At 52.5% G+C, this 22,183-nt stretch overlaps 1 protein-coding gene across 1 annotated transcript in view; it reads left to right on the top strand.

Annotated features, from left to right (window-relative positions):
• LOC133350539 (synaptopodin 2-like protein) overlaps positions 1 to 22,183 on the top strand; it is a 52,647-nt gene that overhangs the window by 21,801 nt on the left and 8,663 nt on the right. Inside the window, exons 3-7 of the mRNA XM_061564919.1 lie at positions 194 to 939; positions 4,157 to 4,756; positions 5,430 to 6,157; positions 6,717 to 7,124; positions 8,161 to 8,406. Coding sequence (XP_061420903.1) covers positions 194 to 939; positions 4,157 to 4,756; positions 5,430 to 6,157; positions 6,717 to 7,124; positions 8,161 to 8,406 — 2,728 coding nt within the window. The remainder of the gene's footprint in view (positions 1 to 193; positions 940 to 4,156; positions 4,757 to 5,429; positions 6,158 to 6,716; positions 7,125 to 8,160; positions 8,407 to 22,183) is intronic.

Here is a 22,183-nt window from a genome sequence, read left to right as displayed (position 1 = left end):
ATAACGCTGATATACATTTTTAAGACAAGCACCCCAACCTAAACCTAACCTACCCCAAACCCTTCACGAAAGTCTAGAAAAAAAAGAGTGAAAGCAGCAACGACTGCGCCACCGCTCCCCACATTACACGCACGCAGCCGATCTAACCCCCGCTAACGCGCGGCTCCCGACGCCTCTCGATGCGCGCCCACAGATGCAGGAACCTCACCGAGGCCGAGGGCGGCCACCGTCTCCGCGCGTCCAGCTACCAGGAGCTCACCTCGGCCTCGGACAGCGATGCCTACTTCGGCGAAACGGACAGCGACGCCAACACGGACCCGGGCTGGGCCTCGTCGCACCGCCCGTGGGGCCACCGCCGCAGCCCCCGGTCCTCCCCCACCCAGCAGCAGCAGCAGCAACAACAGCAGCAGCAGCAACAGCAGCAGCAGCAGCCCTCGTTCACCTCGTTCGCCTCCTCGTCCGGCCCCGCGTCCGGCGACACGGGGCTCTACCACGCGGACGGCGTCGAAGTGTCGGACCTCAGCGAGTACGACTCGACGTCCGAGCTCGTCCACTACCACCACCAGCAGCAGCAGCAGCAGCACCTGAAGCAGGCGGTGGTGAACGGAACGTCGGGGTCCGGTGGCCACGTCGTGAACGGAAGCGCCGCCCCGCCGAAGCAGAGCTCCCTGCACATCGTCCTCAACGGCGGCCAGGAGGGCGACGCGGGGGACGGCGAGGGTTCGGGGGGTCACGGGGGGGGTGACGCCGCCGACGACGCCGCTGATGCGGCGGCCCCGGCGGCACAGGACGGGCAGGCGGCGCTGGCGTTCACCCTCAACTTGGCCGTGCGTGGGCCAGGCGGCGCCGCCACCAGGGAGGTGGACCCCCTGCGCAACGTGGCCATCGTGGACGAGGAGGAGCTCATCGCCACGTACAAGGAGAAGGCGAAGCAAGCGAGTGCGTGTGGGAGGGGGGGCGGGCGGGGAGGGGGGGTGGTTGGGGGAGGGGCAGGGGGGCGGAGGGGGCCGATGTTCACTGACATGGTCAATATTGTTATTATTTTTCCCCACCAAAAGTTGATCGGGGCGCCACATTTGCCGGGATGTTAACGACCTCGCCTGGTGTACAGGAGGTCGTAGGTTCGATCCCGACCGTGACGCCTGCTGCTGTATACTTGGAGTTTGCACGCTCTCCCCGTGCTCGAGTGGATTTTTCTCCGGGTCCTCCGTTTTTTTCCCTCCACATTTAGAATCGACGCCACTCGTTCAAAGTGTTTGGCTGCTGCTATAAATGTCCACGTGATAAGCCACTTCGTTGAGCGATCATTTGTGATGGTCAGGTTGCTTCTAAAAAAGAGCTACTATATAGCTCAGTGGGCCGTATCCGTTAAAATGTTTGATATATATATAATGTGAAGGGGGGGTTGGGTGGGGGCAGTGGCGTGGTTGATACGGGTCCTGGTGCAAGGATAGAAATAAGGGGGGGGGGGCACTGTCTAATGCCACCCACTTTGTCCCATTTCCATGGACCAATTAGGTACGTATTTTTGGGATCCCACATTTCATACATTATATTTTTCATATTTCTAATTATGTGTGCAGATTAAATTTCATATAAGTGCCAAATTTCAGATTCCTAACCATCTTATAATATATTTAGAATTTACATCAGTCTTGATTGTCTGCATATATTATTATTTCGTAAAAAAATTTCCCAAGATGCCAATCAACTTAGACTACCAATTGGCGTTCTGAAGCATACCAAAAAGACATTAATATTGTCAGGTTTGGATCAGCTTCGTGCTCTTGGTACTCACCAGCAAGCCATAGCTGGTTTTGCAATTACCAAAGAGCATGGCTTATCCATAATAGAGGTTTATTTGGGTTAGATCGCGTAAATATATAAACGTGTCGTTAAAACCCGCCACCACCCGACACAGCCAACTAGTAAGGTTTGTCACGTAAACAGAACGTGGCCAATTCGTCACTAGTACAGCACACCGGTGTGTTGGAGAGCCAAGCCACAACATTTACAATCTGAGTACAGATGTTCCATTTACGTGACAACCCTTACTAGTTGGCTGTGTCGGGTGGTGGCGGGTTTTAACGACACGTTTATATATATTTACGCGATCTAACCCAAAAAAAACCTCTATTATGGATGATATTGGTCGCAAAAGCATGGCTTATACATACATGCATACACAAATACATGCCTTTAACAGGCAAAACACAACGGATCTCCCCAGCATGCTTTGCAGATCAAGGTGACATTCCCATTGTTACGCCATCTGAACACGCGTTGTCCCAAAGCGTTACACCTGGATGTCAGCCAGCACGCACGCCTTGGCGGGCATGTCACAGGATGTGTATTAATAGGCTGACATCCAGGCATGAGTAAGGGCTCTCTATTCTTATCCCGTTCTCATATCAATCCCCTGCCGCCATTACGACAGGGGTCAGCGTTAGCGCCGTTAATTATCGCTGTGATGCGTCTGTGTGCGTGTCTGTGTGTGTGTCTGCGTGCGTGTCTGCGTGCGTGTCTGCGTGTGTGTCTGCGTGCGTGTCTGCGTGTGTGTCTGCGTGCGTGTCTGCGTGTGTGTCTGCGTGCGTATCTGTGTGTGTGTCTGCGTGCGTGTCTGCGTGCGTGTCTGCGTGCGTGTCTGCGTGTGTGTCTGCGTGCTTGTCTGCGTGTGTGTTTGCGTGCGTGTCTGCGTGCGTGTCTGTGTGTGTGTCTGCCTGCGTGTCTGCGTGCGTGTCTGTGTGTGTGTTTGCGTGCGTGTCTGCGTGCGTGTCTGCGTGCGTGTCTGTGTGCGTGTCTGTGTGTGTCTGCGTGCGTGTCTGCGTGCGTGTCTGTGTGTGTGTTTGCGTGCGTGTTTGCGTGCGTGTCTGTGTGTGTGTCTGCTTGCGTGTCTGCGTGCGTGTCTGTCTGCGTGTCTGCGTGCGTGTCTGCGTGTGTATCTGCGTGTGTTGGGTAGCGGCAGTGTGGCGGTGGGCACGCCGCGCTACGAACCCGGCGACCCGAGTTCGATTCCTGCTCACGGCCAACACCAGTGACGATTATCTGAACCGGTCCTGGGCCTCCCCTAGGTCGACTCAGCCTCAAATGAGTACCTGGTGCAGCGTATAAAAACATTGCCACTCGGGAGACGAAGGCGCGAGAGCGTGATATTGGCCACCCACCCCCTCGTGTGCCGTGCCGGCCTTCATAGGCACTCGTTAACAGCACTCGCCCCAACCGTCTGTTGAGGCTTCACGGGGGATCTTTGTCTTTGTCTTGCACCAGCGTGCGGGAAGCGTCTCGCCAGCGTGGCGGTTGTGAATTGAACGCCCGCTGAGACCGCCGCGCTGCCTGTGACGTACACGCGCGTCATTGTGTGACGTCACAGCCCTCGGGGCGACGCACTGCTGACTTAGGGCCTCCCCAAGCCGCGTGGGCCCTGAGCAGCCTGATTGGGAGCGTAGACGCGGGATCAGAGAAGTTTTACTGTCACGTCAATTGGTTTGACGGGGTTGGCCTCGGCTGATCACAAAGTGGCCCAGCTCCGCAACTGCCAATGTCAGCCTGGCATGCACGGTGACTAAGCACTATCCAGGCTCATGCCGGCTTAGCTTCTGGGATCTGCCGAGATCAGGCTGATGCCAGGTGATTTGGTCACGGGCTTGCATCTTGTCTATGCTGCTTGTGTCACGCTGCTCTGTGTCTGTCAAACTGCTGCGAGGGAATGTGCACTAAACGCCCACCTCATTACTCATGCGCGAATGCAATCACTCACATCACACACCAGCACACATACGCGAACGCACACTACAATTCACACACTCTTACTTACACTAACACTCATACGGAGACAAAAGATCTCCCCAATAGCCTGAACATAGTTGTGGTGCAAGTGCTGTTAGCGAGCACCTAAGAAGGTCGGAACGGCACACGAGGGGGTGGGTGGCCAGCGCCACGAATATCTGCCTTGGTCTCCTGAGTGGCGACGCTTACACACCGCACCAGGTACTCATTTGAAGCTGAGTAGACCTAGGGGAGAGCCAGGACCGGTTCAGACAATCGTCACCGACGTTGACCGTGGCCGGGAATCGAGCGCGGGCCGCCGGATTTCGTAAGGCAGCGCGCTGACCGTAGCAGCGCTAACCGCTGCACCACCGCTCCCCAGCTCACTTAGGACTGAACCGCGGCGAGAGCCTGGTGGAGAAGCAGCAGAAGGAGGTGCGCCGGCGGTGCCAGAACATCGCCCACTCCCTCGCCTCGCCGGTGCCGCGCGCGCCCAGCGCCGACCCCGGCAGCCCCCGCCCGGACTCGCGCGGCATCCTCATGTTCCGCCGACGCCGGCAGCGCGTCAAGCGCTACACCCTCGTCAGCTACGGCATGGCGTCGGACGGCGAGGGCGGCGAGCCTCCCGGCGCGTCGGGTGAGGACTACGACGAGGACGAGGACGATGAAGAGGAGGAGGAGGAGGACGAGGAGTGGGCGCGGACCGAGGGCACGGAGGGACGGCCCAACGCGTGGGACGCCGTCTCGTCCGACTGGGAGAGCGCCGGCGCCGAGGGTCACCACGGCAGGGGGGGTCGCGACAGCCTCCCCGAGCTGGGCAAGGGCAAGGGCGCGCTGCTGTTTGAGCGGAGGAGGCAGCGCGTGGAGGAGCTGTCGAGGGAGGAGCGAGCGGCGGAGGGCAGGCGCGAGAACCCCGGGGGAGCGGGGGGAGCAGGCGAGGCGCAGAACCCTGGAAATTCTCTCGGCCACGCGGCGGGCCATCAAGCGGATGGTAATTTTAGTTTTTGTTTTCAACTTCATTGTCATCATTTCATCACTCATCATTCATCAGCCGTGGGTTGTCCACTGCTGTCACCACCACCATTCCTCACAGTCCCGCCATGCCACAATCCATTTCATTCCTGCCCTCGCCTTCTCACTCCATTTCCACGGTGGCCATTCTCTCCGGCATGTTCCCTCCTTTAGCAGACGTTCTGTTACCGCTCTCATCTGTTGACCTTTGTCCCATCTCCTGATGTGCGTTGTCTCAACGGGCGTGTGAATTGAGTTGTTCCTGATCACTTTGCTCCTCTTCCTTCATCTCAGTGCGATTCTGAGCTTGCATCTCTCCGTGCTGCATCGCGTACTTTTCATCGTTTGCTCAGCACTGTGAGAGTTGCGAGTAGATTTTTTGGTTAAAAGACAGAAAAAAAAGATAAAAAAAAGTTACTTTTGTTTTAAGAGTTCAAGTGCACTGTGTAGCATCGGGTCAATGTTAAACTAAAAGTTCAATGATATATAATGTAACAAAATATAAATTGTCTATTTATTTTTTTACTTTAAATATACACAGTGAATCAATGCGTGTACACGCAGAAATCGATTGACTTGTCCATGTGTCTCTCCCACGCGCATGTACATACGCCCGCACACACCCACATACACACACACGCACGTACACACAGCGCTTCAGGGTGCACCCCCGCACGCCCCCCCCTCGTACAGCCCAGTGCAGCCCCCCCAGTCTCGCACCTTCTCCTCCAGCGTGCAGCTCCCTCCGGCCCCGACCCGGGGTCACGGGGTCAGCGTGACCACGGCAGCGGCGCCGGTGACCATCGCGTTCAACTACTCCGGGCCCGGGGGGGAGCCGGGGCACGCGGCGCAACCTGCCCAGCAGCAGCAGCTGGGTGAGCAGCAGCAGCAGCAGCAGTACCAGCAGCAGCAGCAGTACCAACAGCAGTACGAACAGCAGCAGTACCAACAGCAGCAGTCGGGCGTGCAGAATCGGAGCGCGCGGCCGTTCACCCCCGTGGCGGAGGGGTACGGCAGCCAGCGCCCAGCCTCGGCGCCGTTCAACCGCGTGAGCTTCTCTCCCAAGTCGCCCCAGCAGCAGCAGCAGCACCATCAGCAGCAGCATCACCATCAGCAGCTGCAGCCATCGTTATCGTCGCCAGCAGCCGTGGCGGTCAACCGCACCGCCCAGGCGTTCGCGGTCTCGGGTCGCGGCGCTCAGGGAGCGGCAGCCGTGGCGGCGGTGGCGGCGATGCCGGTGATGGTGGAGGAAGCGCCGAGCACCTTTGCCCAGCCGGTGGCGTCGGCGGCGCCGCACGGCTCGGCAAGCGCCGGGGCCGAGGTTCTCCCCTCGAGGGAGCAAAGGATCTCCACGCCGGCGGTGCGCACCGGCGTGCTCCAGGTAGAGGAGCTCGCTGTGGTTGTGGTTGATGGGGTGCATGGGGGTGGGGAGAGGGATATGGTTGCCACCGGTCCAAGTTTTGGCATCTCTGTGTTTGGGCGGCAAGGAATTGATTTGTGCCAAGATCTGGTACCGGTGTCGTGTCGCGCTTAGTCACAGTTATTCTGCACAGTGTTTGTTGATAGGCCCTAGGCTGACTGACACTTCCGTCCGGGTTGGCTCTGTGGACAAGGTGGCCACCTACCCCAGGGCTGGAGCTGAAAATGTCCAAAAGTTAAAAGAAAAAGTGAGAATGGGGCCAGGTGAGAAGCCAAGAGAGGGGCTAAGGTGAGAGTTAGCGGTCAAGGTTCGGTACGGTGGGCAAGTTGGTTCGGTGAGAAGACTAGTATTCATGGGCGGTTGGATAGTTATGATTAGAGATGGTTTTGGTTAAGGCAAATACCAGTGTCCGGTTGACAAAATTGGCTGCGATTATGGGTTATGGTTCGGACGAGTTCTAGCCGCTAGTTGTTTACCTGACCGTGTCTCTCTCTCTCTCTTCACCCGTCTCCGCACGCAGCAGGCACAGAGACGCCCTAAGCAGCGCCTCTTCTCCATCCCGGAGCCCCCCAAGGAGAAGCAGCGGCCAAACCCGGAGCTGCTCTCCCTGGTGCAGGGTCTGGACGGGCGGTTCGAGTCCGGCCCCGAGGACGACTCCCTGAGCCTCGGCGCCGAGGCGTCCAACTTCCTGCGGTCCGGATCTGGCGTCGCCACGGCCACGGCCACCGGCACCGTCGTCTTTGGCGGCGGCGGTGGCGGCGGCGCCAAAGAGAAGACGCCGCCGCCCATCGCTCCCAAGCCGTCGTCGGGTGGCAGCAAGCCGTCGAGCCCTGTGGAGGAGCCCCAGGAGAGCGTCCTGTTCCTCCGCCACACACCCTCGCCCTGCCCCCTGCACACGGCCAGCGAGCCGGGCGTCCCGACCTTGCAGGCAATGCGCGACGCCGACGCTCCCCGCCCCGCCGTCGCGCACGCTTAGATCGACTCGTCGCGCGTGCGCACGCGCGTGCCTGTTCGCCGGGAAGCCGCCGGGAAGTCACCGCAAAGTCAGCGACGCGCCGATAGGGTTGGGGTGCGGCTACCGAGCGTACAGGCGGTGGAACTGCCACGAGGTTTTGGTGGGCTGGAGGGGCTCTAAGTGCCAGGGCTGCCGAGAGGAATGGGGTGTGGGGGATGGAAATTGGACAGGAAGGGACTCCCACCTCATTCATGGCACCAAAACGCCGATGCCAATCACGCAACGCCGCTAAGCGTGTCAGTGCCACAGCTCGCGCTGTGAATTCACGCAGTGTCAGACAGACAGGACTGCTCTTTGAGTTAACATTTCAATTTCCAGTGAATTTGGCCATCTCAAGAAGTATATTTTTGTCATAGTTGTAGTTATGTTAGTATAATGGTATTGGCAAATATTGAAAATGCTCTGGCATCTTTAACAAGTGTTTCTAGAGACTGAGTGTGAAAAGCTTTAATTAGAAATTTGGACTGGTTAAATATTAAAAAAATATATAAATCACCCAACCATGTACCAAATGACCTTCCTAATTACCTACTTACCAAACTTACTAATCTATCAACTGAGCCAATTAAATATTTACCTACTCACACATTTAAAGACCGATCAACATAACTACCCACCTACCTTCTTAAAAATGCTGCCACCTGCCTGCCAAACTAATGACCTACCACCTATCTACCCAGTTTAATACTTACCGAGCTAATCACCCAATGACCTGCCTAGCCACCGACCTGCCCGCCTGCCTAACCACCAACCCAATTAACTAACTACCTACTCAACACACCCCAACCTTCCACTTAGCTAGTCATCCGCCCACCCACCGACGACCTCCCCACGCCAATTAACTATTCGCCCGTCCATCAACCCACGAGCGAACCCGCTAAACACGGTCAACCGATAACTGGCGTGCCCCCACCTCGGCACCCCCCCCCCCCCCCCACCCGTGCCACAGGGTAAAGGCGGGGAGCTGTTTGCGCGTCGCCGCAGCCGCATGGAGAACTACGTGGTGGACAGCCCCCGGCGGGCTCCCACGCCCTCGTCGCCATCCTCGCTGCCCCCGTCCTGGTTGCCCACGTCCACCGTGCGCACGCCACCGCCACCCTCCTGGGGCAAGCAGCAGCAGCACAAGCTGGGCGGCGGCACGGGCGGCACGGGCGGCAAGGGCAAGAAAGGAAGCAAGCCCATGTCGGCCAAGGAGGTGATGCGCCGGCCGGCTTACCAGCTCAAATCGGCCATGTTCGTGTACGACCCAGAGGCGATAGCCCGGCCCTCCCTGCCAACGGCGGCCCCCGGGTCTCGCCCCGCGGCCCCCGTCGCCGAGACGGCCGCGGCCGCCTCGGCCGCCTCGGCGATCGGCGCCGTGACGCGGCGAGCGGCGACGCTGCCGTGGGGGCCGGCGCCCGTCTCCGCCCGCGGCGCTCCTCCTTCCGCTCCTCCTTCCGCTCCTCCTTCCGCTCCTCCGTCGTCGCTCGGCGCGTTCGCGGCGTCGGCGCTGCCGACTCCGCCGCCCTCGTGGGGCCACGAGGAGGAGGCCGCGGTGGCGTCGGCGGTGTTGCACGTCAGGGCCCCCCGGTTGGCAAAGCCGCGGCCGACGTTCAGCGTGCGTAACCTGGGCCTCCAGCGCCAGGTGTGGGGGCCCCTTGCTGAACCCCAGTACTACAATTGAGTGCCGCTCATAGAGATGAGGGGAGGGGGGCTCGTTCAGCGTGGTAGTGGGAGGGATGTAACGATTCCCCGTGATCGTTACATCCCACGTAGCATACCCACAATCGTTGCATCCCGCGTAGCTTCCCAACAATCGTTACATCCCGCTTAGCTAACCCGTAGCGAATTTCAATGATACAACGTGAAGCTGCACCACAATTTTGCTACGATATAGTGCCAGCAGCATGAGTTTGTTTGTAAACTTGGGATTGTTATTTTTTTTTAATACTACCTAATTAATGCGGCTTCCGCATTGCACTTAGTTTTCCAGGGTGCGAGTGCACGCCGATAAAAGATATTAGAAACATTTGTGCCGTTAGTCCGGGCCGCTGGAGTGCTGCCACACAATGAAGTTGCCTCTCGCCTCGGCGTCGCCTTCAATCGACGACCGATGCACCGCTCGCAAAAGCGTCGTCACATCTCGGCCTTTTGTTAAAAGTTGCCTTCGACGTACCCGGCTGCACAATCGCGGCCACGTATAAAGACGAAGCCGTCAGTTGTCTGGGTTTAGGTACGAGAGAGATAAGGTGGTGGGGAGGGGGGTTGACTGGGAAAGTCGTTTCCCCCCCCCCGCCCGTATCCACCGATCACCTCCCAATAATCGCACGGAAAACGAGAGTCCCGCCCTGCCGCCCCCTTCCGTGACGAGAGCGTGGGCCGCCGAAACGCTTCGCGCGCCTCCTGCCTGCCGTCGAAGAGGCCGAGTAGAAATTGAGCAGAAAACGAATCGCTCGGCCACGGTTATATCGGAGAAATCGAAGCGTCGGCGTGCAACGCGACCGCCGGTTGCTCGGATGCGTCGACCATCATCGACGTCGCAGACGTTGTAACGGTCGACCTCGTGACAGATTCGGCCGCTCCGGGGGGCCCTGTTGTGTTTGCATTTGGTGCTGGAGGTGGCGGTGGCTGGCAGGGGTAGGCGAGCCGTCTCAGCTGTGACCTCTTTAGTGCCTTTGGAAAGCAGACATTGGCCACCCACTGTGTGTCGGCTATTTAAACAAACGCAACTGGAGTTTGCAGATTTAAGGAAAATTCTGCTTTCTCGCCATTTACGTACGGCATGATATCTTCTTTTTTTTTCCAGCGGTTGAAATATTTATTTGTGAACCGTTGAATCTCGTCCCTTTGCTTGTGTGTCTCGCGTAGCGTGAGCTACACGCCTTGCGAGCGACCGACAACACCAGCGCCCTTGCGATTCGTGAACGTTTCTGTTCTACCGGTGATATAATCACACAGCGGCAGCAGCAGCTGAGATTGTGTGGCTTAAGCCGTGGAGGTTTATTTTTTTATTTTCCCAAGTACAAATTCGATGGGATGTGCCCTCCCCTTGACAGCTGTTCTTTACAAGCAAAAAAGTATATTATTTAACAACAACAAAAAAATATTTATTTTTATAATCGATTCATTGCCAGCCGGGCGAGTGACGCTCAACATGCCTGGCGTGGCACCGCGATGACGATTGGTAGAGAGAGATGACATAATCATTGGCATCGGTGACAATTATGTCATTATGGGGGAGATCATGACATCATGATGGGGGATAATGATAACGTGTAAATAAAAAATATCTGCACACAAAGCTCCAACCACGTGATCTTAGTGCAGGGATTTAAATGAATGTACGACATGTATTTATGCAAATGATGTGCACATTTTAATGCGACTTTTAAAATAATATCAGTCAGAACAATATTTGATTGAGTAATTGATTGTTTGAATCATTGGCTGGTTGCTGCAGCTCTACCTGACTTTTCGTCTTTAACTTCGAGTGTCTCCCTCTATCACCACACGCGTGTGCCCACGTGGAGATTGTAGAGTTCGTGGACGTGTTCCTTAGATAGATAACAACAATAGCCACACAGTACCTACATTCTACACAGCGCCCGCAACATCACCAATCGTCTCCGCAGATGAACCCGCGTGCTTGTTATCCTTTGACCGGGATATCAATTAACTTTAATATATAGATCATGGGATATCATTACAGTAGTGTTATTATTCTTACCATCATTATCAGGTGTGTTATGGGTCAGCTCCCCCCACCCCCTTCGTTATCCATGGCTGAAGAGATCGAATTAACCATATCATGTGCGGGTGAGCTCAAGAATCGATCTTAATCGATGGGTTGAAGCGTCGTTAGCCCCTTAATCGTTCACAGCCCGACTAGCCTGTCACTTGTTTTATGTCAGCAGTAGTGGATGTCCCCCCCCCCCCTTCCTGTGTTTAACGGCAATCATTTCTCAATTTTACAAATTGTGACCTCTCAATCGTGTAGCCTTTTTCATGAAGTGAGTTTTTACATACACCATCATCGTGATTAAATCAGCTGTTTTCATATCTCGTCAGAACTACGCATGCGCCTGAACACGTTCGATCTCAGAAGCGGAGCAGAGGCTTGAACCCGTTGAGTGGTCTCAAGGGCGGCCACCACGAGGGGGCTTGCCAGGTGTTGTAGGCACGGGGTTGTCAGGTGGACAGGAGGCGGCAGTGATGAGGGTCAACCCCCTGCTGTGCACGCTGGGTGGTCTCTCCCCCGGTCTGTCCAGTTCCCCACGTGAAGGCAAACTCGCAGCGACAGGAACTGGCCAAAACATCGCAATGGCGGACCTTGCTGAAGAAGTCTTGAGACTCACCGAGGTGTTTCTGGGTAAATAATTGACATCATCATCATCATCGTCATCTCGCTGATCACTGACTGAGCAGTATTAGTCACGCTACTCAAGCTAGCGCATGGATCAACTCGCTGTGGTCAGTCAAAAGACGAACCACCTTTTTGAGGCTGAATTGCTTGGTTAAAAGTCAGTGGTAGTTATATTTAGTAAGCATATGCCAGGCCCCGCCGTACCAATGTGAAATGTCTTTCTTTGGCCAAGCATACACCGCAGAGATGAACGCCATTGAACGTTTATTACGGCGTGAAGATGATGACGTGACGGCGTTATGCTTTTCTAATCGCTATTAACCACCCGCTCGCAAATCTTCTTCACAAGTTGTGCACGGCTTATTTGTAGAGACTGCTGCGTAGCCTCCCGCGAGCTGCGAGCACGACACCAGCGTGCTTCGCGTGCATTTTGCTTCTCGTTTAGAACACGCTCGCAAACTGCTTCCCTTCCTGAAGAGCAGCACAAGGCAGGAACGCAGCCCTGCTGTGCCCCCCCCGCTGTGCCCTCCCCCCCCGCTGTGCCCCCCCCCCCCCCCCCCGCTGTGTCTCCCCCGCGTTGTCCGCTAACTTTTCCCCGCGATCCCCATCATCCAGTGGTTCTCAACCGGGGGCACGTGGGCCCCTGGGGGCACGTGGCAATGTCCCAGGGGGTACGTGAGGTCATTTCTAAATGCGTGAAATTATATCGGACGTGAGAGTCATTGGTGCGTAATCACGTATGAATCTACCAATGTAAAATAACTACGATTAAATTAAAATTCATATGGTAACCTAGAACTATATAAAATACATTTCTAAACTGACTGATCGTAAATAACGTGGTTACCAAGAGTATCCAGTGATCGCGAACGAATTTATCGCTTTGCGTGCAGAGTATCCGTTGATTTTTTTGTATTATTCGCAGTTAGGATACCCCACAAAATGGGCAATTGATTAAAATATTGACGTCCACCATTCATTCATTTCTCTGAACCATCTTGGGTCAGGCAAGGGGGGTAACTCGGTTGAAACTAAATTCAACAATCGGGATAGCACAGTAGCCAACAAAGGTTGAGAACCACTGGCCATGAACCGTTACAGGTCGGACGGACGAAGGTCGATGGCTGTGAGAGAAGGCAATATGTTGTGTGCCGGGCGAGCGGAGAGGTTTGAGCGAAGGTTGAAAGGTTCACGTTGCGAACGCGCGCCGGGTGCGCGGTGACGGCGCGCTTTGCGCACAAGGTGTTCGGGAACGCGACAGGCGTGAGTGAAGGAGTGGGAGGTCAAAATGCTGCCGCTGTGAGCACCAGAAACTAAAAGTGACCGAAACTGTAAAGGCGGCGTTCTGCAATGGGGAGGACGGGTTGGTCCAAAATTCCATGCATTCAAGCCAACCAGCCACTAATGTTATCCTTGCCGCTGGCCTTAACGCTAACTCAAACCTTAACCATCAAGCCAACCAGCCGGTAGTGGTAACCCTACCCTTAATTCTTACCAGCCATCCAATCAGTCACTAGTAGCGAGCCATCCCACACAGAAGAGGCTAATACGACCCCCAACCTCGCCTCCAGCACTTTTCCCCTTTTCACTTTTTGTTCACTTTTCAGTTTTGACGTTCACAGCTCACAGCTGAATTTAATGAGGTCACTGCTCATCAGCTGACGTCTCCGCCACTCACTAATTCGGTCCCCAAGGCTGCCGCTGTCAGTGCGATGGTCTTTGTAGCTACTCATAGCCACGAAGCCAAGCACTACGGCTCTTAGAATAAGCCTAATGTGATCCTTATGACAATTGCACTGTCTTAAGGAACATATACACCAGACCAAATCACTCTATGTGTCCCATGTAGTCCAAGTTCAGGGTTGAGCCTGGTTAGGGATGGGTGGCCACCATGGCTTGCCAGGTGTTGTAGACATACGTTGCCACCTGTGCATTTGTTGAGATCGCTGTCCAGGGGAAATCTCTAAGTCGTTCCGGGACTTTAAAAGTCCAGGTTTTTTTCATTTGAATAGTAATACTAATACGCCACTCAAGACAATTAATTGACATGTAGAGTAGTTCGGATCTTTTCCAGTATTGAGATTTTATTTTGCCACGGTGGCGAGATGTTAACTACCTCGCCTGGTATGAAGGAGGTTGTGGGTTCGAGCCCTACTCCGACGCTTGCTGGAGTTTGCGTGTCTCTCTCCCCATGGTCGCCTGGATTTTTCTTTGGGTCCTCCGTTTTTCCCCTCCACATTTAGAATCGACATCACGCGTTGAGAATATTTGGCTGCTGTACATTACCACGTGATGATGATGCTAAGCCACTTTAATTGAGCTATCATTTGTGATTGCCAGGTGGCTTCTGAAAAAAGAGCTACGTCGCTCAGTGGACCCTTACCTGGTAAATAAAAGTAAAAATGTGTTTAGTTTTAACTTGTAGCTCAGAGGTGGCAACTCTATGATGTTGGCGTGCGGCAATGAGGTCCATGGCAGTGCTGAACGTCACGACCCTCGCATGAGTGGGGGTTTTCTTCCAGGTTCTCCGTTTTCGCCCCTCGTTGAAGGGATTAGCCAAGCATCCCAACAAACTCGGTGAGGCTTTCCCGCGTGAATAATTGGCAATATTGTTGTAATTATTGTCATCGCGTTATCGTTTCGGCCTCGGGATTCTATGGTGTTAAAATTGAGAGGCATCTCTGTTGTGCAAGTCGGAGCTAATATATAATGTCGGCGGATTGGGCCCTGGGCTAATTTGAAATGTAGGCTAATTGGGAGTCTTAGGGAAGTGAAACATCATGTTTAGATTTGGTATTATTATTATTTTATTATAAAGCAGCGTTTACATAAAGTATTCAGGTCGTGAATGCAATGACCGATGTTTAGAGTTTGGCCACGCCGGACTCTGTACGGAATGCACTCTGTGGGTGCAGCGGGCAGTGTCTGTTCGGGGCTCCGGGTTGGAGAGGCAACAAAGTCCACTTCGGGTTTTCTGGTCTCGGCTGATGACGCATGCGGCGGCTGGTGGATTCATTGATAATTGGAACACGAAGGCGCCGCGGTGGTGAGATGTTAACTACCTCGCCTGGTATGCAAGAGCGCGTGGGTTCGATCCCGACCCTGACGCCTGCTGTATATTGGGAGTTTGCATTGTTCTCCCCGTTGTCGCGTGGAATTTTCTCCAGATCCTCTGGCTGCAATAAATTGTCACACGATGATAAGCAGCTTCGTTTAGCTATAATTTGTGGCCAGATCGCTTCTGAAAAATAACTATATAGCTCAGGGCGCTTTACCTTGTAAAATAAAAATATAATTTAAATAGTTACAAAAATTGTTCAAAAATATTGAACCAGTGCTGGGCTCCACAGGACCAGTTCTCCTAGAAAGCTGATAATGAAGCCACTGTCAGCATGTTGTAGTTTCTCAAATGGGACTCTACTTGAGGCCATAGGTCGCATTGTGATTCTATGGGGTCCCTTTGTGAGTCTATAGGTCTCGTAAATCTATGGGTGTCTACGTAAATCTGTGGGTCTCTATTCGAGTCTACGGCCCTCTACGTGAGCCAGTAGATCTCTGCGAGTCATTTGGGCCTCTACGACAAGCCACTGCCAGCACATTCCAGTTGCTCAACGGAGCCACCTGCCACGCGTTGTCACCTGACACTGGAAAAACCCGAGACGGACTCTGTTGCCCCCTCTACTCGGAGCGTTGAACCGCCCCTCGCGAGAGAATGGAGGTGAGATGTTTGGCAATTGAGGCACAGGGAAGCTGGTGCCCAAAGCAAAGATGAAAGTCGGCCTCGCCTGCAGAGGCTGAGACGCAGAGAGACCCGGCACGGGAACTGGCACAAGGACGATGAGCTGCTGGGTTCGATGGAAGTTGTGACGTTTTTTTTTTTTAGGAGAGAAGTGTAACGGATTTCTTGGATCTGTGTGCATGCGCGCTTCACAATAATTCCGTTCTGTGCTTCCCACGCTTTATTGGCATTGGCTGTGTGACTTCAAATAAACCACTTCGACGATAATGCACGGCCGTCTTGTCGGTCCACTGCTGGACGAAGGCCTCCTTCCCCCACGCCGCCGCAGACGCCTTCGGTCGTGGGGAGTTGCTGCCTCGCAATGGGACGCTCACGAGTTCTAGCCCTGGTTGGGAGGTTGACTTGCGCCCATTCTCCCTACGGGGGGCCGTTAAAATGAGAACCACGTCGTGTGGAGAAGTCAACAGGGCTCGGTTGTGCTTGGCAGAGACTCACCCCGGCCAATGGGATGGAGAATTTCCACCACTGGCTCGTGGCTGAATTGATTCATCCAGTCTAAATTAAGATTGTGATTCTGATTCCGTAAATAGGTGATGAGCGTAGCCTCGATGCTCGTTTTGGGCTCTTGGCTTGGCTGCACCGCGCTGGTCAGTGTGGAATTCACAAAGAGGAAGGTTCAGGATCAGTTCTCTTATAATTCACCACTGATGTTAGCCATGAACGGGGATCAGACCCTAAGTCACCAGGTTCACAGCGCCACTGCTCCAGCCCCATAATAACTCATTGCTACCTTGTAACTCTATGAAGGAATATCTGAGCTCGGTAGTCATACGAAGTAATTCAGTAAGATTTGCTCCTCAATAACGAGAACACTCACTTGTTTATTTTTTAAACAGTATGAGATTAGGTATAAATCAACACTTGAATATTCATAATTCAGGTCTCTATTTAAGTCAATTGGTAGCCCATGTGAATCTATGGGTCTCGACATGGCACAGGTAACACCGTCTCATCTCACCGATCGTGCTATCTAAACAAGAGTAAATCATGATAATGATCGTTAATAGAAGCACACCACCCACCCACACACCCCTTGAGATTGAATTATTTTATTCGAATCAGGGTCACGATTTGACTCGAGAATCGTTTTTGGTTTTTTTCACCTCGTGGTGACCGCCTCGTTTGTATTGTTTCTCATTCATTGTCCAGTTGATCGAGTTCCATCAGCACAAATGCATTCTCAGCAAATCGTTTGCATATAATGTGCGTGCATTGCAAGCAACTACTTTACGCACGCTTGGCGAGAGCGAGAATCGACACGAATCGATTAATTTACGTACGAAGACGTGCTTGTAGGTTATTGTACTCGCAGCGCTGAGCCGGAACCGCTGGGTTCCCTGGGTTCCAATCGAGGTTCCAGTCGCCGCTGAGTTTAAACATAGCAAGTTGATGGCCTCGGCCCGGTCGCCAATGACGGCGCAAAGAAGACCATGGCATTCATTTCGTTTCAACGTTAAATTTGACTATTTCTCACGCTGAGTATTGAAAAATATCCGTTTCATTGCCACGTGCGATGAACGTTACTCCTCGCTGGCAGAGTGGACGGGAGAGTTCCGCCCTCTGCTGTGTGGACCGGAGGTCGCTCGAAAAGCCATCTCGGAGGTAGCTCTTCGACGTCCGCTTCTGTGGACCATTCCCCAACCCGGAGGAGGGTGGCACTGGCTTGTGACGTTTGTCCCACGACGTGACACCAAGGCTGCAATGGGGGATACAATTTGCGGAATTCCTTTAATTTACTATTTTAAAATAATAGTAATGATCTGCATTCATTTAAACTGCTGCACTGAATCCGAGGAAGTGATTTACAGTGGTTGCCCTATGTTGTAGGTGGGAGATGGGAACTCGGGCTGTCTGTTCCATTATCGCAGTAGCTTGCGAACAGAACATGCCAGATTTTGAGCACGCGCACACAGGGTCAAGGCTAATGCATTTATTTGCTTTGTACAAGTTACTGCTGCAGCTCAGTGTCTGCCAATACGACAACTCCGATTGCAATCACGGCTGGGTGCAATTATTTGTTCAAAAGTTTCAACGGAGAAAATTGTTTTAATTAATAAAAAAGAGAATTATCCATATTCTTTCCCTCCAGAGTGACAGTAAAAAAAGCCACATTTTCACTTTGAATTCACCTGCTACTCGTTATATAATTGCATGGAAGAAGCCACCTCAAGGCGTTGCTGTTGTTGTTGTAACGAAGTTCCCAGAGCCGCTGTCTCTAGCTACGATCTCCAACTTTCTCTCACCTGCTCACACTTATCTCTTCTCCGAAGAGGAGCCATATTAATAATAATACGAGTAGCAACGATTCTAGAGATTCTTATATTTATTCGTGTGTGTGTGTGTGGCGTAACGATTCGCCCTCATTGCGATGAAAACGAAACGTCGCTATTCGGGACGGCCGTTTGAGTCACGCGTTGACTCGGTTGCATTGCGGTGAATTTGGCTGGCTTCTCGCTGGTCGCTGGCTCGCACGAGCACAATGATCGGTAGTAATCGACAACCCGATGCGTCGCTCCAGGCCGATTATTACGAGTGGTATGTTTTTAAATCAAGCAACGGAGGTCGTTCGTGGCGCGTTGTCATCCCGTGCGCAGTGCGTTTGTTATTTTATATATGTAACAAACAAAAAAAACACAGCAGGAATTTGGAAGAAAAAAAAGTGCTGTATGAACGTCAAGACGCCGTTCACACACAGTGGGGTCGTTCGTTTTACGGAAAGAAAGATGCGGTCGGTCACAGGCGGAGGGGGACAAAAACGGAAAATGTCTTGAGCCTGGATTCGAACGGGGACAAGGGAGTCAACAGCAGCACGGGCGACTTGGGCACTCTGTTTTCAACGCGAGTTCCGCAGTCCGGAACTCGACGCGAAATTGACACCAGCTGGGCAAACGTGAACACAAAACCCCAACGCGACAACTTGCGCGGCCGCCTTCTAATGAACGCATCTCGACCCTGCCTCTCAAAGCGGGGGACGCACGGACACACTTCTTCACGTCCTTCCCACCGTCTGCTGCCTCGCTGCTGCTGTTCACCGGACACTGTCGCTGCTGCTCCGCTACTTGGCGCCCACTTTCCTGAGCCCTCCCTGTGTGTGCGTGTGCGCGTGTCTGCACGTGCGCGTGTCCGCACGCACGCGCCCGATTTATTCTGTGAGCGCCACCGCTGTCTCCCGCGTCTCCGTTCAGCATCTTCTCGCAGTCTTCTTTACCGCCCCCCCCTCCCCTTCTTGGATGATGACGTCGATGATGTTGGGTGGATTTGTTGTTGTTCTCTCTTTCGCATTAAATCTGCTCTCCTTGATTTCAACCCTTGCTCGACTGTCTTCTTCTTCTTGTTCTTTCCCCTGCGCGACGCGGGATGCACGCAAACGTCGTCCATGCACCGACTCGCGGTGTTGCGCTACACGCGGGAGCGGGTTTTCATTTGTCCCCCCTGCGACTGGCGATTGATACATCGGGTGTCCAACGTGACCCGTCACAAAAGCGGCGCGAATGCGAACGGGATTTCATGCGGTCTCTCGGAGACTAAGCGAGGTTGAGGCCAAGGTTTTGCCACCTCCTGAGGTTCATTGAAAAAACATCCGGTGCGGATATCACAGGGAGAAGAATGTCTGACAATGCCGGAAGAGGGTAGAGCCACATGTCAATTTGCCTCGTCTCGAGTGGCATATTATCATTATTATTGCGCAACCGGCAAGAGCCGGGACTTTAAATCTTCTGGGAAGACTTACAAGTTTCTCCGGACAGCTGCCTTAACAAGGGAGTGGGTGTCCCGTGAACTCCGGGACAGGTGGCAAGCCTAGCTGAGGCTGGTTAGGACATGGGGTATATCAGGAGATTCCAGTGGAGCAGTGTTTTTGTGACTCTATCTGTGCAGAGATTTTGGTGTTACTCTCCCCCGTTGCATGAGTTTTCTTCCGGGCACTCAGCTTTCCTCCAATGTGAAGCCACTCAGCAACGGAAGTTGCCCACAATCTAACACACAGTACCCTCCTATAAGAGTGTGGAGACTCGGTGAGGCTTTGCTAAATAAATCAACAAAGCGCATTTTAATTAGGAGCATTTCATTGCTCTGTTAGCTGGTGAAAACCAACTAAATTGACATACCTCCCGTCAAAAAGTGACACCTTGAAAACGGTAGTAATATGAGGCCCACAAATGTATCCCACTAAAATATATTGCATCACCTTCGTCAATCTACTGATGGATGAATTCCTACTCTTACTCTTAGTTATTTCGGTAAAGTCACATAGGTAAAAATTTAAATTTAAATTAATAAAAATAAAACAATAACATTACTACTATTGTTTTATTTTTATTAATTTTAATTTCATTTTTTACCTACGTGACTTTACCAAAAGAACTAAGAGTATGAATCCTTGCAGTCACGAAAGCTTCAAATCTAGGATGAATGCCTCTCAATGCCGTGTCGGTCATGGGGGTTGTTTGACCATACTTCACCACACTGGTCCGTCCGTCTTCGTGAAGGTAGATGAGGTGGGCGCCTAGGATCGGCTCCGATCTCACCGAGCCGTGGCATTTGGCCTTGGCAGGCAGCTCACCTCGTGTCGCAGGGCTCCTGAACAAACCCACGTGGCACCGCCCGTGAACTGACATTATTATTGCGACCTCGCGTACCGAAACCACCGAGGTCAGAATGAGATCACCCAAGCTCCTAGTACGAGTGATCCCAGCGCGGCTAACTCACCCATTCCCTTATTCACCTTCCCACAGTATCGTGTATCCGTCTGTGCATCCGACGCGTCCCTGTAATGAGGCCAAACGCAGATAGACCCAGGGTGACGTAACGACTCCGAGCTGATTCGCTCCCTCCTCGGGCCGGCGAATGGAATATTGCTGCTGCTGCTGCTGCGGTCATGTGAACATATTACGACACAATCATTTACAATCGTCGGATCTTACGCGCAGCGTTTTGGAAGCATGCGTCATAATCTAAAGAATAAATCTTAATCAATGGACCGTCCCGCGCCAAATTGGCAAGCAGCCATAGCCATGTGTCTGACGCAGAGGACAAAGCAGCCCGACTGGCTTGATTATCTCTATCACGGTTTATTTTAGGCGACATGACCTGTGTATTGGGGTGTGGGCAGTGCCAGATTACGCTAGTGCAGGGCCTGCAGCATATGTTATAAAGGGGCCCTAAATAAATACATTTTCCCCGGTAAAGTCACGTAGGTGAAAACAAAATAAAATAAAAAATAAAACAACTAAATTAAATCACGACGAAGCAACACAAGCTTCCGAAACGTCGTGATATAATTTAGTTGTTTTATTATTATTTTATTTTTTATTTTTTACCTACGTGACTTTACCAAAAAAAACAAAGAGTATGGATCCTTGCAGTCACGAAAACTTCAAATCTAGAAGAAAAAAAAACACATTTTTAACGTGCATAGTAAATTGTATTTTTTCATTTGCTATACAGCCAGATAACACGACACATCGCTAACCTTAAACACCCAGTCGTTCATACAAGTTGAAGGCAGTATATTACTATAGTAATAGAGCAAGTGCAGAATCACTGAACCGGAATTGATAGCTTGAAAGCAATTATCGCGGGGCCCTTGAAAGTTCGGGCCCCGTAGCTACATGTGATAGGGTTGCTACGAGGATAATAATCCGGCATTGGGTGTGGGGGCGTAGTGGTTCGTGCATTGCGCCACGAACCCAGCGACCCTGAGTTTGATTCCTGGCCAAAGCTAAGGTCAGTGGGGAGTGACATTTGAAGTGGTCCTGGGGCCACTCAACACGCCCTTCTCCAACCCCGCCAGCGTGGTGAAGTATGGTCACAAGCCCCTATAACTAACACATTGTGGAAAGGCTTTCATTCAGCCGTGGATTGACAAAGAGTTCAACATTATCGCATTACAAATGTATTTATAAAAAGCCAAAGTGGGCCCCGTGCTCAATTGCGCCCTGGGTGGCACTTATATTTCCATTAATAACCATGATTTAGTGGTGGAAGTTCCACATTCCCGTGGTGTGACCGAGTACATCCATAGGATCACAGCTGTTGATTTTCCACGATGTGGTTCTCATTTTAGTAACGACTCAATGTCTTGAGGGGCTGAGTCAACTCCCGACTTGGATTTGAACTCAAAACCTTCCCATCCTTATCACGACTTGCTGAGCGAGCCACGCGGTTGGCTAGCAGCTGCTGGTGATACGCTCAGTTCACATGGCTACATCGTTCAGCGATGTCTGGAATAAACCTAAAGGCCACGATAAGCTGTAGAAGATTCCGAGCGAATGTTGCTGGTGATTGTCACCGGAAACAGCCCGATTCTGTCAAACGTGATCGCTGCTCCCCCTGGTGGTCATATGAGATTGCAACTTCCAATAATAATCGTCGACGAAGATCACATGACTTCCGGAGGTTGTGTGCTGTGTAGACCAATCGTTGCTCAGCAAAATCAATTTTCTTTGCCTCGACTCAACGTTGTCCCTCGCTACTGTTACCACCAGTGCCGGATTATCCTCGTAGCAAAAGAATCTACAAATGCTACGGGCCCCGCACTTTCAAAGACCCCTGCGCTAAATGCTTTCAAGCTATCAATTCCGGTTGAGTGATTCTGCACTCGCTCTATTACTATAGTACTATAACGCCTTCGATTTTTATGAACGACTGGGTGTTTAAGGTTAGCGATTTGTCGTATTATTTGGCTGTACAGCAAATTGAAAAATACAATTACTTTACTATGCAAGTAAAAATAATGTATTTTAATATTTACGTGTTTTCTTATTAGGGCCCCTTTATAACATCATGCTACAGGCCCCACACTAGGTTAATCTGGCACTGGCTTTCCAGGAC

This window comes from Lethenteron reissneri, chromosome 34, assembly GCF_015708825.2.
Source record: "Lethenteron reissneri isolate LAM-NWPU_2019-01 chromosome 34, ASM1570882v1, whole genome shotgun sequence".
Taxonomy (NCBI): Eukaryota; Metazoa; Chordata; class Hyperoartia; order Petromyzontiformes; family Petromyzontidae; genus Lethenteron; species Lethenteron reissneri.
The sequence above is the reverse complement of the archived record's forward strand: the minus strand, read 5'-3'. Positions and strand labels throughout refer to the sequence as shown.